The 15,883-nt window shown below is 46.5% G+C and overlaps 1 protein-coding gene across 6 annotated transcripts; it reads left to right on the top strand.

Annotated features, from left to right (window-relative positions):
• The first annotated feature begins 730 nt into the window (after nt 1-730).
• On the top strand, nt 731-14,636 carry ARMCX4 (armadillo repeat containing X-linked 4). Of its 6 annotated transcripts, none has more exons than XM_066356673.1 (5): nt 731-880; nt 2,438-2,515; nt 2,857-2,932; nt 3,220-3,311; nt 3,659-10,888. In XM_066356673.1, exon 5 carries the CDS (start codon nt 3,801-3,803, stop codon nt 10,596-10,598), a length of 6,798 nt encoding a protein of 2,265 aa, XP_066212770.1. In that variant the 5' UTR covers nt 731-880; nt 2,438-2,515; nt 2,857-2,932; nt 3,220-3,311; nt 3,659-3,800; the 3' UTR covers nt 10,599-10,888. The 6 variants fall into 6 exon arrangements, 5 of the variants coding, with proteins under 5 accessions (XP_066212770.1, XP_066212769.1, XP_066212771.1 ...); XR_010747848.1 differs by lacking the exons at nt 731-880; nt 3,659-10,888 and adding exons at nt 1,003-1,126; nt 14,456-14,636; XM_066356672.1 differs by lacking the exon at nt 731-880 and adding an exon at nt 1,003-1,126.
• The last annotated feature ends 1,247 nt before the right edge of the window (nt 14,637-15,883 follow it).

Below are 15,883 nucleotides of genomic sequence, written 5' to 3'. Positions count from 1 at the left end.
CAGAGCTATCTCGCCAGAGTTATGATTAAGTGAAAACCACCTGCTTAGCCTCATTTCCATTAGTAGGGTAGCAGTTGGTCCTTTCCGGGGTGTGATGAGATAGACTGCTTTGACCCCACCTGCTTATGTAAAATCCAAATAAAATCCCTTGAATGGAAAACAGGTTCATCTGGGAAGTCACTAGTTTTCAGGCACTGGGTTCATCTGGAGCTGGACCTACATTCAATCATCCAGGAGTTACCTAGGAAGAAATTCCCAGATACCTGACACAAGATCAAGAGTTCAGCCAGAATTTCAAAAGGCATTAAATCACCTGCGGAAAACTGCCAAGATTGGAAAACAGAATGTCTTTCCGAAGATAAATTTATAGATCACATTGAAAACATGTTGGTTTTGTTTAGGAAGATTTTGTATTTAAAATGCCAATAATTACTAGTCTGTTTTGAAAGCTGCGAAATCATTCATAGCAGCTAGAAAACATTTTTTTAATGAGGTGAAAAAGTAATGTAAAAAATGAGTCTTCTGTTATTTTTACGACCTCATTTTTAAATGTCAAATGAAAATGGCTTGGCTGCATTTCCGGATTACAAAAACAATGAATGTAACGTTAAAAGTAAAAAAAAAGGAGCGTACAAAGAAAGTTAAGCCTCCCCTTCCGCTCTCTGCTTCTTTTTCTGACATTCCTTCCTTAGCCGAATTTGGTGCAGCTTTGTACCGATGGGGAGCATTGGTCTTGTAGCCTAAGAGATAAAGAGAAGATTCCTCAAAGAAGCTTCAGAAAAGGACCGAGTCAAGGCCTGGGGGTGGGTGGAGAATGCAGACCCTCCTAAGTAACCAGAGAACGCTGGGAGATTGGAGAGGACCCAGATGAATGACTGAGGTGCGCGCTGGGCCCAGCAGAGATTTGGAACCGTAGTTCGGCGTGCGGAGTGGGGGGAGGGTCCTGCCGAACTCCCCGCAGCCGGTGGGGGTTGGGGGGCGAGCTTGTTGGTGACGCGAGACCCTCACGTGACCGGGAGCTGCAGGGCGACGCTGCCTTCGGTGCAGTCGTCACTTCGGTCTGGGTACCAGCTTCCCGCTGCCCTGCGCACGGCGGGCTGGCATCGGGCCCGGGAAAGCGGAGCAGGTAAGGGTCCGGGGCCCGCGCGGAGGCCAGGGCGGCAGCCGCCACTCAACCCTGGTAGCCGGTCCAGGGATGAGAGACCATGCGGGCTGAAGTTTCAAGAACCTTCCCGCTGATCCTCCACAGAGCCCCCCGCCCCCTGCCGAGTGCTTTAGAGGGAGCCGTGGCTTGAACTGGGAGGCCGGTGGGGGGAGTGTCTAACGGGGGGGGGGGGATACAGAGGTTGAGATGCACCCTCCCTCCTGACTCTCATCATTGACCACACATGTCCGCTCAGCTTCCTACTCATTTCAGTGGAAGGGACACGCCACGGTGGCGTCCGCAGAGAAAATGGTGGGCTTTAGTGACTGGATGGCAGGGTTGATGGGGGTGGCTTACTAGAATGTTGGGAGGGACTTTTGATAACCGGATTCTTGAACCCAAACTGGCGAGTATTGGGATTTCTGTCCTGGGTGCTTGTCCAAGCGCCCAGTGCCTTTACACCGGATGACAGTATGGCTCAGTGTGGCACAGTTTGTGACGAGGCGAGGGAAGAAAGAGTGCAGAAAGACAGCTGCACAAGGACTGTGGAGGTTGATGTGAGCATGGACACTGTCTGAATCGCCCAATTTCGATGTGAATTTTATGACAGGAATTTAGGCGCCACAATCTAGTTAGGATATGGGGTGGGGGCTAGCTAGGGTATTTTCCGTAAACTGTGTTTACTCACCAAACTTAGAATTTTAAACTTAAATTGTATATTGAAGACTAGTAAAGATAACAAACTTTTCCATGGATGATTTAATTTGCACTTGAGAATATTGAGAAGATACACATTGTTGTATTAAGGATTATTATTATTGTTGTTGTTGTTGTTATTTTGAGACAGTGATTATTCAAAAGCAAAAGCCTTCTCCCACACATTGTCTCTTCTGCTGTAGACTCCTAGAGATGGGTTTAAGGGAAAGTAGATGGCAGTAGGCTATGATGATTCTAGAGTAAGGGATCCAGGGGCCTCCATCTCTCTCTCCATTCTCCAGTTTTCAGATACTCCACCTGTCTGAACATCTTGGTAAAATAAATGAAGATGTTGGGAGAGGCCCTAGAATCCTACAGTTGGTTTTAAAAGATTTTGCTTGTGTCACTCCCATTATATTATCCTTGACTCCCTTCTTGACTCTGCCCACTTCAGTGCTGGGTAAACCTAAGGTTCGGCCTTCCAGGGAATGACTCTTTAAATCCAATAAGGCAGGTACTGAGACCTATGTTTTAAATGCTGGGATGTCACAAACACTCAACATTCACTTTCCCTTTTTTGTGTGTGTTTGTTCCTAGATCTTCCCATACACCTACCGTAGGGCTGTTTACCACTGAAAGCAAGGGAAAGGGGGAGACTGGCCTAGAACCATGGAGGTTGGTGTGAAGGTGGGCAAGGTGGGCAGTGTCTGAGAGGGTGGGAACAGAAGGTGGCTGAGACTTGAGAAGGTCCCAGTAGATGATACTTCTGCCTCTCTTAAAATCTGCCAGTCCACAACTGTACTGACTTCAGTGCAGGAAACATTTCAGGATATTGGGGGGTAAGAGTGGGCTGGGGTGTGACTGAAAGAAGACTACAGGGGGGACCATGAAATGCGACATGTTAGCAAACTGGGCCCAGGCTCTCTGGCATGGCAGGTCCTGGGGTTAGGAATCAAGGTGATTTTCTGTTCTTTAAAGGATTAAGTTTCTATTACCTCCTATTTGTTTGTCCATAGATCTGACTGCAGGTCTTCTTGAAATGATTGGAAGCAAAGAAACAAAGAGGAAATTACCCCTGACTAGTAGAGAATGGTAAGAGGATGGGGACTGCTTGGGTAGACCTCTAGGGTGGGTTGTTGGAGGTCAGCATGTATCCAGTAGGTCCACAATGTTCATTTGGAGCATCCTCAGCCTCTCCCTTTCCCATCCACCATTCCCACTATTCCTGTTACTTACCATACACTTTCACTTTTATTTTGGTATAGGGAGTGGGTGAACTGAGGTGTTAAGAGAGATAGTTTGCTAATAATATACCAGTGACATAAAGAACAAAAAATCTCCACTCCCATCTGTCCTTCCATTTGTCTATCTGTCTCTAGGTCTATAGATCTCATGAGTATATAGATCTACTTTAGGGTATATCACCAATCAAGAGAAGGAAAGAGGAGGGAATGGCTTCGGATCAATACAGGTTGGTATGGGGGTAGGGACCTGTGGGAATAATGACCAGACTAAAGTCCAATAAAAATCAAGGTCTGAGGGCTTCTCAGTCTCTTCCATTTTTAGCCCTCCTACCATCTTTTTCATTATTTATTTGGTGTAAAGAAATGTCTATGAAAATACTTTGGGGGAAAATTGTTGTGACTGGGGAAATTAGGGAGGGGATAATATAAAAGGGATGGAGAGAGAGTTTGCTAATCATCCTCTTCTCTCACCAAGCACATTATTTCTACACTTCCTTGTCCTTCTCTGTATCTATCTGTATGATGCACAGAATTAGAAGTGAAATTTTAGACCATTTCCTTCCTCCACTTCTAGGTCCACCTCCAGTGACAGCTGTAGTGGCCTTTGAGCTGAAGACCAGCATCCTTACAGGTCTACACCCCGACCTACCACCCTCTTTCCCCAGCCCATCTGAGCCCCCCTGTACCTTGTTTGTGCCTTCACCAGGGCTCATTAAATGGCTCGCGTTCAGGAAGTGGGTTGGGTGACTGCAGGACTGGTGATCTGGGCTGGTACTTGCTACTACATTTACAGATTAACCAAGGGAAGAGCCCAGAATGTGACGAGAGTTGCCAGCAATGGGTCTAGAGTCAAGATGGAGACTGTGGCTGGGTTAAAGAACCAGACCTTGGCCGTGAGTGAAGCCTTGGATGGGACAGAGATTGAGGCTAAGACTGGAGCAGAAACTGGAACAGGAGATGGGATAGGGACTGAAGTAGAGACTCAGATCACTGCTAGAGCCCAAGCCAAAGCCAACTCTCAGGCCAAGGCAATGGCTGGGGTAGAGGCAGAGGCCCAATCTGAGGTCAAAAGAGTAGTCATGACAGAGGCAGTAACTCTGGATGAGGCCAAAGAAAAAGCCAAGGAAGTGGCCATGAAAGAGGCAGTGACCCAAACTGACTCTGTGGCTGAGAGAGTAGTCAAGAAAGAGGCAGTGACTCAGACCAAGGCTAAAGCATGGGAACTGGAGGCCAGGGCAGAGGCCAAGAAAGAAGCAATGACCCAGACCAAAGTGGAAACTCATATATTTGCTGAAAAAGAGACAGAACTGAACAACAGAGTACTGGTGACACAGAATGAGGCCTTGGCAATGACCAGGGAAGTGGCCAAGATGAATGCTATAAACAAGACTGGAATTATGGCTGAGACCAAAGCTAGAGCCCTGGAAGAAATTGTGAAAGTGGCCGAGAATCAGTCTGAGGCCAGGCCTGGTACCACATTTGATGCTAAGAGAATTCTTAACACCATGTCCAGGGCAAAATCTGGAGTGGATATAAGGTCTTATGCACCGTCTCAGGCTGTGGACAAGATCCAGGATGATGATATGCCTTGTGCTGGGGTTGAAGCCAAGGGAAATCACAAAATTATATCTTGGGAAGGGTCTGGGTCAGACATGAGGGCTTTTTCCCAGCCTCAGATTGTAACCAATGCTCAGGCTGAGACCCTGACTGGGGCAAGGATTGATGCTAAGAATAACACCAATGCCATGTATAAGGTAGGGTCAGGGGCAGATATGAGAGCTTTTATACAACCTCAAACAGTGGCCAAGAAAAAGGATGAGGCAATGTCTGATGCCAGGGTTGATGCCAGGGAAAATATCAATGTCACATCTAGGGCAATGACTGAAGCTGATATGAAAGCTGTTGCTCAGCCTGAGACTATCCCTGATGCCAGGGTTAAGGGTAGAGGCAATTCTAATGCCATGTCTAAAACAGGGGCCAAGGCAAACCTTGGGGTCAATTCGCAGGTTGAGGCCTTGCCTGATTCCAATGTTAAGACCAGAGGTAATCACAATGCCATTTTTAAGGTAGGAGATGGGAAAGACATGTCCTATACACAGCCTCAACCTATGGCCAGTGTCCAGGGTGATGCCACGCCTGATGGCAGGATTAAGGATAAGGGCAATGCCAATATTATGTCTAAGGAAGGGGCTGGGACAGACACAAAGTTACAGTCTCAGATGTCTGCCATGAGCCAGGTTGAGACCTTACCTAGTACTAAAGCTAAGGCTAGGGGCAAAGCCAAAGGCAAGTGTAAGGTAGGGGTTGGGATAGACATGAAAGCCGGTGTGCAGCCTCTAAGTGGGGCCAAGACTCATACTCATGCTTTGTCTGACTGCCAGGTTGATGACAAGGGAAATCCTAATGCCATTTCTAGGGCAGAAGCTAAGGCAGAGCTGAGGGTCTGTGGTCAGCCTCAGGCAATGGTCAATGTCCAGGATGAAGCCTCATCTGGTATGCAGAATAAGGCCTGTAGCAATCCCAATGCTGTGTCTAAGGTGGAGGCTAAGCCAGACACATTGGGCTCTGCCCAGTCTCAAACATTTACAGGAGGCTCTGCCCAGCCCCAGGCAGTGGCCAGTTCCCAGAGTGAGGCCTTATGTGCTACCAGTAATAAGGTCAGGGGCAATCCCAATGCTGTGTTTAAGAGAGGAAATGGAGCAGAGTCAACAGGTTCTGCCCTGTCCCAGGCTATGTCAAATTCCCAAGGCGATGCCTTGCTTGGAGCCAGAAATAGGATCAGGGGCAAACCCAATGTTGTGTCTAAGTCGGAGTCTGGGCCAGATACAGTGGGCTCTGCTCAGCCTCAGGCAGTGGCCAATTTCCAAGGGGAAGCCTTGCTTGGTGCCAGAAATAAAATCAGGGGAAAGCCCAATGTTGTGTCTAAGTCAGGGGCTGGGCCAGATACAGTAGGCTCTGCCCAGCCGCAGGCTGTGGCCATTTCCCAGGAGGAGACCTTGCCTGGTACCATGATTAAGCTCCAGGGCAATCCCAATGCTTTATCTAAGGCAGAGACTGGAGCAGAAGCAATGGGCTCTCTCCAGTCAAAGGCTGTGTCAAATTCCCAAAGTGAAGCCTTGCTTGGTGCCAGGAATAAGGTCAGGGGCAAACCCAATGTTGTGTCTAAGGCGGGGGCTGGGCCAGATAAAACAGGCTCTGTTCAACCCCAAGCCGTAGCTAGTTTTCTGGGTGAGGCCTTAGCTGGTACTAAGAATAAGGTCAAGGGCAATTCCAATGCTGTGTTTAAAACAGGGGCTGGGCCAGATGCAGTGGGCCCCACTCTGCCCCAGGCTATGGCCAGTTCTCAGGCTGAGGCCTTGCCTGGTGCCAGGAATAAAGTCAAGGGCAATACCAATGCTGTGTCTAAGGCAGGGACTGGGCTAGATAAAACAGGCTCTGCTCAGTCTCAGGCTGTAGCCAATTCTCAGGGTGAGGGCTTGCCTGGTGCCAGGAATAAGGCCAAGGGTAATCCCAATGCTTTGTCTAAGGCAGGAGTTGGGCCAGATGCAACTGTCTCTGACTACCTCCAGGCTATGACTAATTCTCAGGGTGAGGCCTCGTGTGGTACTAAGAATAAGATCAGGGATAATCCCAACACTGTGTCTAAGGCACAGGCCAGAGCAGATGCTACAGGTTCTGCCCAGCCCCAAGTGATGTTTAATTCCAAAGGTGAAGTCTTGCCTAGTATTAGGAATAAGGTCAAGGGCAATGTCACTGCTGTGTCTAAGGCGGGGGCTGGGCCAGATGCAACAGGCTCTGTCCATCCCCAAGTTGTATCTAATACCCAAGGTGAATTCTTGCCGAGTGCCAGGAATAAGGTCAAGGGCAATGCCAATGCCATGTCTAAAGCAGGGGCTGGGCCAGATGCAACAGACTCTGCCCAGCCCCAGGCTGTGTCAAATTCCCAAGGTGAAGTCTTACCTGGTACCAGGAATAAGGTCAGGTGCAATACCAATGCTGTATCTAAGTCAGGAGCTGAGCCAGATATAATGAGCTCTGCCCAGCCCCAAGCTGTGGCCAATTCACAGGGTGAAGCCTTGTTTGGTACTAAAAATGAAGTCAAGGGCAATTCCAATGCTGTATCTAAAGCAGGGACTGGGCCAGATGCAATGGGCTCTGCTCAGCTCCAGGCTATGGCCAATTCTCAGGGTGAGGTCTTACTTGGTGCCAAGAATAAAGCCAGGGACAATCTCAATGCTGTGTCTAAGGCAGAGGCAAGGGTAGATGCGATGAGCTCTGCCGAGCATCGAGCTGTGGCCAATTCTCAGGATGAGGCCTTGTCTGATGCCAGGAATAAGATCAAGGCCAAGTCCAGTACTGTGTCTAAGTTAGAGGCTGGAGCAGATACAGTAGGCTCTGCTCAGCCCCAGCCTGTAGACATTTCCCACAGTGAGGCCTTGCTTGGTGCCAGGAGTAAGATCAAGGGCAATGTCAATGCTCAGTCTAAGGTAGAGGCCAGGACAACTACAACAAGGTCTTGCTCTGGCCAGCCTCAGTCCATGGTGCTTCCCCAGAGCAAGACCTTTCTTGGTGCAAAAGACAAAGCTATGCCCAAGTCTAAGGCAGAAGCCACAGAGGAGAGTGCTATCTATCCAAATCTCAAGCCTAAGGCCATGCCTACTTCTGAAAGTGAGGGTGAGACAGGTACTCAGGCCTGTGAAAAGATGCAACCTAAAGTCCATGACTATTACTGGAATGGAATTGGTATTGAAGATTGGATTGCTTCTGAGCGATGGATCAAATTTAGGTTTCAGGCCAGGGATGAATACTGGGAGAATAGCATGTCCTGGGCTGACGATGAGAATGAAGCCAGTATTGAGTCTTGGAATAGGGCTAGTGATAAGCTTGGTATTAGGTCCTGTGCTGAAGCTTGTGATGAAGCTGGTGTTAAGTCCTGGTCTGGGGCTAGGGCTGAGAATGAGGTTGGTATTGGTCCCTGGGATGGACCTGGGGACCAGGCCAGTGGGGATCTCTGGACTGGGAACAAGGCTATTGGAGGGTCCTGGACTGGGGCTGAGAATCAGGTAAGAGAGGGGTCTTGGGTTGGCACTGGGAACCAGGCTGCTGGGGAACCCTGGACTGGAGGTCAGATCAGTGAGGGTTCCTGGGATGGGGTCCAGGCCAGTACGGTATCCTGGGCTGGGGAAGAGGCAATTGGAGGGTTCTGGGCAGTGGCTGAGAACCAGGCCACTGGAGGATCCTGGCCTGGGACTCAGGAGCAGGCCAGTGGAAGGTCCTGGGATGGAGATGGAATTCAGGCAAATGGGGGTTCCTGGACTGAGGCTACGGCTGGGAATGTGACTAGTATTGGGTACTGGGTTGGGGCTGTGAACCAGTCTAGTGGAGGGTGCTGGGTTGGGACTGAAAATCTACCTGGTAGTGGGGCCAAGCCTAGATTTGATCATCAGGCCAGTGAAAATGTATCCTGGACTGAGGCTGGTGGCCAGCACAGTGGAAGGTCTAGGTTGGTGTCTAAAGACCAGTCCAGTGGAAGGTCCTGGGCTGACATTCCAGATCAAGCCAGTGGAGCGTCCAGGCTTGGGCCTGTGGACCAGTCCACTTGTAGGTCCTGGGCTAGGGCTGGGGAACAGGCTGATGGAGGGTCCAGGCCAGAGTTTATGGACCGGTCCAATGTTCGATCCTGGGCTGGCACTGGGAACCAGGCCAGTGGAAGGTCCTGGGTTGGGGCTGGGGAGCAGGCAGGTAGCTGTTCCAAACTTGGATTAGAGGATCAGGCCAGTGGAGGAAGCTCCTGGGCTGGCACTGGGGATCAAGTGGGTGAAAACTCCTGGTCTGGGTCTAGGCTGGGGCCTGTGAATCAGACAAGTGGAGGGTCCTGGGCCAGGGCTGGACACCAGGCGAGTGGAAAGTCCCAAGTCTGTGCTGGGGTGGAGGACAATAAAGGATACTGGTTTGGGGCGGGGGGTGAGGCTAGCAAAGGATCCTGGTTCTGGAGAGTGGAAAAGGCTGATATTGTATCTAGACCTGGGGGTAAAAATGAACCCAGTGTTGAATCCAGATCAGGGGCTGGGGAAGAGGGCAGGTTTGAGATTGAGGACAAGGCCAGTATTGAGTCCTGGATCAGATCTGAAGAGGAGGCCTTTATGGATTCCTGTCTTGGGGCTGAGGCTGGAGCTGAGGCCAGTAAAGAATCTTGGCTCTGGGATGAAGATGCAGCTACTACAGGGGCTAAGCTTGGCTCTGGGGAAGAACCTGGCTTGAGGTCCTGGATTTTGGCTGAAGATATAGATGAGGATGAGCTAAGCAGATCATCCAGCCCTGATATTGAGGAGATCAGTTTAAGGTCCTTGTTTTGGGCTGAGAGTGAGAACAAGAATGAGTACAGATCCAGGAGTGAGAAAAATGTCAGTTTTGAGTGTGGGGCTGGAAATAAGGCCAGCTACAAGGACAAGCTTGAGGCTACTGGTGGAGCGAATGTAAGGTCTTGGTTCAAGGATGGGAAAGAAAACAGAAGTGAAGACAAATCTGCACCTAAGACTAAAGCCAAAACATCATCTGAACCTACAGGCATATATCCGTCCATGGTTCCTGGGGCAGGAATGGAGTCATGGACAGGAACCATGATCTGGGCAGAAATGAAATTTCCATATCAAAATGAGCCCCGCTTACCACCTGAAGATGAGCTCAGAAAGCAGATCAAATCCGGGGGTAAAGCTCAGCCCTGGGCCTGCCGCTGTAAACACAAAGCTAATATGGATCCACAAGAGCTTGAAAAACTCATTTGCATGATTGAGATGACTGAAGATCCTTCTATTCATGAAATAGCCAATAATGCTCTATATAACAGTCCTGATTATCCATTTTCCCATGAAGTCATTCGTAATGCAGGTAGAATCTCAATTATTGAAAGCTTGCTCAATAATCCCCACCCCAGTGTTAGGCAGAGGGCTTTAAATGCCCTAAATAACATCTCAGTGGCTGCTGAAAATCACAGGAAGGTTAAAACATACCTAAACCAAGTATGTGAAGATACTGTCACCTATCCATTGAATTCAAATGTGCAGCTGGCAGGACTAAGACTGATAAAGCACCTGACTATTATTAGCGAATATCAGCATATGGTTACAAATTATATTTCAGAATTCCTTCGTTTATTAACTGTGGGAAGTGGAGAAACTAAAGACTATATTTTGGGAATGCTTTTGAATTTCTCTAAAAATCCATCTATGACAAAAGATTTGCTTATAGCCAATGCACCAACATCACTGATTAATATATTTAGCAAGAAAGAGACAAAAGAGAACATTCTTAATGCTCTTTCACTATTTGAAAATATAAATTATCATTTTAAAAGAAGAGCACGAGTATTTAGCCAGGACAAGTTCAGTAAAAATTCCCTTTATTTCGTATTCCAACGACCTAAAGCATATGCCAAGAAACTTCGAGTTTTAGCAGCAGAGTACAGTGACCCTGAGGTGAAAGAAAGAATTGAGATATTATTAAGTAAGCTCTGATTAGTTGTATATTTTCAAACAAATATGAGTAATATTTTGGTTTTGCAGCCTGGGGGCAATGCACTTTGTAAATTGCATTAAAACTTTGAGACTGATGTTACTGATGATGGTCTATAGCTGGACCATTTGAACACCAGATTAATTCAAACTTGTACTGAAAATGCATGTGTTGATTTTTTACCTTGTCTGAGATGTTTTTAGTATGCTTCATGAGCAGAAATGAAACTGATTATAAGTAAGGTCATCTTTGGTCCTTTGTGTGGACTTATGTTTATACATTTGAAATTTTATTTTTGTCATCAATAAAGCTGTGTGTTTTAAGCAGAAAATAAGACACGTCTTTGTCTTTGAGTTTATGATCTATTTGGGAAGGCAAGATGTATGGAAACAATAACAAAACCAGGAGCCACTGATCATAGCTAGCTGCTTCTTATTAATGCATAGAGGTGGCAGAAAGGTCTGAGGGCAAAAATGCACAGAGGAAGTTTACAGAAGAGGGGATGCTTTAGTAAGCTGGGCTTGAAAGATAAGATAGAAACAAGGCAGAAGGGCATTGGAGGGAGGAGAGGTACTGGGAAGAAAGCATGGAGTTGGGAACCCTGCCCCAGAGAGGAGGCTGGCTTGCCTAAGTGCAGAGTGTGAGGAAGGGAGTGATGAGAAATACAGTTCAGCAGTTAGGGTGAGTCTCGTTGGTGGGGGTCCCTGATTGCTAAACTGAGGTGTCTGTGTATTACTCCATCCAACCCTGGGAGACACCAGAGTCTTTCATGATCACGGGAAGGGCAGGATGAAAGGAAAACAATGTGGCTGATTTGCGTGAAGGATGTATGTGAGCTGGGGAGGGGACAGAAGGGGCCGCTGAAGATTGGTACACCAGTTAGGGAGTTAGCACCATAGTCTAAGTACAAGATAATTAAGGTGTGAAATGTCACTGCTGGTCATGGGAATGGTAAAGGGATGAAGGAAGTGAGAGACCCCTGGACGAAGCTGTGCTGGGACCTATTCTGGGGGCCTTCAGGGAGGGACAATTTTATTTTAGAGTCCTGGGGACATTTGATAGAAAAAGATCTTCTTTCTTGGCCAGTCTTTTACCTATATAAGTGAATATGTTAGTTACTATTTATTTTTTTTATTTTTTTTAATTTATTTTATTTTATTTATTTATTATTATTATTTTTTCTGAAGCCAGAAACGGGGAGAGACAGTCAGACAGACTCCCGCATGCACCCGACCGGGATCCACCTGGCACACCCACCAGGGGGCGACGCTCTGCCCACCAGGGGGCGATGCTCTGCCCCTCCAGAGCGTCACTCTGTTGCAACCAGAGCCACTCTAGCGCCTGGGGCAGAGGCCGAGGAGCCATCCCCAGCGCCCGGGCCATCTTTGCTCCAATGGAGCCTTGGCTGCGGGAGGGGAAGAGAGAGACAGAGAGGAAAGAGAGGGGGAGGGGTGGAGAAGCAGATGGGCACTTTTCCTGTGTGCCCTGGCCGGGAATCGAACCCGGGACTTCTGCATGCCAGGCCGACGCTCTACCACTAAGCCAACCTGCCAGGTCCAGTTACTATTTATTTTTTAAAAAGATTTTATTTTTTTATTTTAGAAAGAAGAGGGAGAGAAAAGGGGGTGGGAGGGGCAGGAAGCATCAACTAGTAGTAGCTGCTTCTCATATGTGCCTTGGGGAAAGCTTGGGGTTTTGAACCAGCAACTTCAGCACTCCAGGTCGATGCTCTATCCACTGCGCCACCACCTAGTCAGTCAGTTAGTTACTATTTTGAAGTAAGAAAATATAATAGAAGAAAGAACAATTTCTAGTGCTTCTATCAGATTTCTTTTATCAAGTTGTTTGAGGCAGGGCCTTTGTGGAATCATCGAGGGAGCTGTTGGCATCCACACCAGAGAAGATCCACCCCTCTTCCAACCCAGAGTGTGGTGAAAGGGTGTCGGGGGCGCTCTCAGTGTGCTGGTGGGAGCATACATGCATTGGGTCAAGGCCCGTTTGGACATGTATTTCAAAAGCCCTCAAGATGTTCATGCTCTTTGGCCCAGAAATTCCACTGGTAGAAATTTATGCTTAGGAAATAATCAAATAATTGGCTTGTATAAGGCTTTGTACCATTTTGAAGTGTGAAAATCTTTAAATGATCACGTGTCTCAAAATAAGCACTTGTCTAAACAAATTAGGATATGTCTACACATTAAAACACTCTGCAGCTCTTGAAAATGTTGATGGGCATCTACACATATTTAACTTTGAAAAAATTCAGCATATAATCTTAAGGAGGGGGGAATAGGCTGCAAAAGTACAAATTATACTTTGTGTGTGTGTTTGTGTGTGAGAGAGAGAGGGGGGGGAGAGAGAGAGAGAAAGAGACAGAGAGACAGAGGGACAGGCAAGAAGGGAGAGAGATAAGAAGCATCAATTCTTCTTTGCAGCTCCTTAGTTGTTCATTGATTGCTTTCTCATATGTACCTTGACTGGGAGGCTCAGCAAATTGAGTGACCCTTTGCTCAAGCCAGCAACCTTGGGCTCAAGCTGGTGAGCCTTGCTCAAACCAGATGAGTTCGTGCTCAAGCTGGCAACCTCGGAGTCTCAAACCTGGGTCTTCCACATCCCAGTTTGATGCTCTATCCACTGTGCCACCACCTGGTCGGGCCAAATTATTTATTTATATATTTATATATATGTATATGTATATATATATATATTTATATATATATGTATATATATATACCATTTTGAAGTGTGAAAATATATATATTTTACTGTTTACCTTATCACTACATTGGAAATAGCATCATGCTATTTCTTTCTTTTCTTTTTTTTCTTACAGAGACAGAGAGAGAGTCAGAGAGAGGGATAGGAGACAGACAAGAATGGAGAGATGAGAAGCATCAATCATTAGTTTTTCGTTGTGCATTGCGACACCTTAGTTGTTCATTGATTGCTTTCTCATATGTGCCTTGACCGTGGGCCTTCAGCAGACCGAGTAACCCCTTGCTCGAGCCAGCGACCTTGGGTCCAAGCTGGTGAGCTTTTGCTCAAACCAGATGAGCTCCGCACTCAAGTTGGCAACCTCGGGTCTCGAACCTGCGTCCTTGGCCTCCCAGTCCGATGTGCTATCCACTGGGCCACTGCCTGGTCAGGCGCCAAATTATATTTTTTAATGAAGAAAATTATATATTTAAATTATCTGTATGTAAAAACTCTCATGTATACATTGAAGATGCTAATAGTTCCATATGGATGTTAAATTAATGAGTGATTTTTATCTGTTTTTAACTCACCTGAATTTTCTGATTTTTATATAATAAATAAGAAATTTTTGCATACTTTACCAAAAGGAAACTGATGGATTCAAGCTAAGCAGGCTTGTAAATAACATTTTAGAGACCTAGAGAAAAAGTATAACTGTAGGTCCACATATTTATGTCTAAATATTTGGAAGGTATAAATTAAAAATTTAAATACATATGTTTTTAAAAAGCTGTAAATGTTTGAAATTTTACATCTTGTTGTTTTCAAAGTGAAACTAATCTTAATTCTAGCATCCGATAGCCACCAACTTTCTAATGGAAAAAATGATATCATACTTGTGGATTTTGCAATCTGCTACCTTAATCCTCCTTCAGGGATAAAGAGCTTATTATTTCAGTTGCTAGGAGTGCTGCCAGCAGACAGCCCTCAGCTGTCAGCCCTGTTCAGGAATTGCCTCGGCTAGAGAGCCACCTCCCCCAAGGTCATACCTCCTTCTTGGGGTATTTTGCAAGCAATGGCTGATTGACATGACCTTGCTCCACATAGGATAGCTTCATTTCTCCCTCTGTCCAATCCTGCTTCCTTCTTTTCCCTTCCACAGGTGTTGATTCCAAGTGTATTACCTAATAAAAGCCCTTCATGCTGAACTCTGTCTCTGAGTCTACTCTCCAGGAAGCCAGCCTATAGCAATTGGTATAAGAAGCAGTTCAGGAAAGCAAACATTGTGATGACAATTTGGAGATGAATCTCCTGCTGCCCATCTTGCAATGAGGACCCATTCATTGGTGGTAGGTGGTGTAGATAGGCACGTGAAACAGGTGGCAGAGGAATTGTTACAGCTTCTGCTGCTGATGAATTTGGATGGTGCTGGTAGAAGGGAATGCATTAATTGGTGCCATGTAGCTGAACTTTGAGAGATATGTGAGAAATATTCAATATAAGGAAGGCCAGAAAATTGGATGGCTATCGCTAAGCTTGATTAACCTCTAAAAAAATAGTGAAAAGCAGAAATAAATTAGTCAACAATTAAAAAGCTATGTGAGAAAGCCAGAGGGATTCATTCATTGCATATAAAGAGGGCTTCATCTTTTCCAGGTAGAGGGTAGAAAAATTTGAGGGCCAGTTCAAGGACTTACTGGAAGCAAGATCCAACGAAAGTTAAAATTCCAACTAAGATAAGTCTGCTATGCCAAGATCAGGGCCCTGGTTAGGAAGAAATGGAACCCTGACACATGGGATAGGGACATCTTGATGGATGTCCTTAAAAATCTAGTGTTCTCAGATTTCTCAGGAGTGGTCCACTCTTTCCTATTAATGACTAGCACCTCACCTTGCTTGAACATGCAGGGTCCTTTCCTTTGTAAGATAACATGGGTTTCTCTCAGAATCTGTTCCCATTTCCCATTCTAGAGTTAGGTTCCAGCACCACCTTGCTGGGGATGTGTCGGGCCTGATACAGAAGGAAGGGGAAATACCCTAAGAAGGAGCCGGAGGATCTGACGAGCATGTACTAGCAGCTGAGGGAGCAAGCATGGGAGTGAATCATGAAGGCCTTAATCAGGGGAGCTAGAATATGAAATTGAACAAAGGATAACTCATTGATTTCAGAGTTTTTTCCCAAGATACTGGATTTAGCGTCCTGCAAAAGACACCAGGAGTTAATGTGAACTCACTACTAGGATGGCATGCAAAGTATGGGGGAAAAACAACAACAAAGACACACATTAAGTGAGGTATAAATACTCGAGCTGCCATAGCAGATGGTGGGAGAAAGGATTAAAAGCTCAGGAAAGTGGAAATAATAGAATAAATATATTATGGAAAGGCCAGAAAATCATCCCTCTAGACAACTATGTTCTTCAGGAGGACCCAAAGGACATACTATTTGTTAAAGCTATAAGTAGTGCACTGGTGAAAGGAGTACCAGCATCACTAAGAAGTTTAGTGGTGGTTAGCTTTTGCAGGCTATGGCTCAGAGTAGGAGAGGATGTTACCATAGAAGGATCACTGACAGAAATAGTAATGGTTT

Source organism: Saccopteryx leptura, chromosome X (genome assembly GCF_036850995.1).
Source record: "Saccopteryx leptura isolate mSacLep1 chromosome X, mSacLep1_pri_phased_curated, whole genome shotgun sequence".
Classification (NCBI taxonomy): Eukaryota; Metazoa; Chordata; class Mammalia; order Chiroptera; family Emballonuridae; genus Saccopteryx; species Saccopteryx leptura.
The sequence above is the reverse complement of the archived record's forward strand: the minus strand, read 5'-3'. Positions and strand labels throughout refer to the sequence as shown.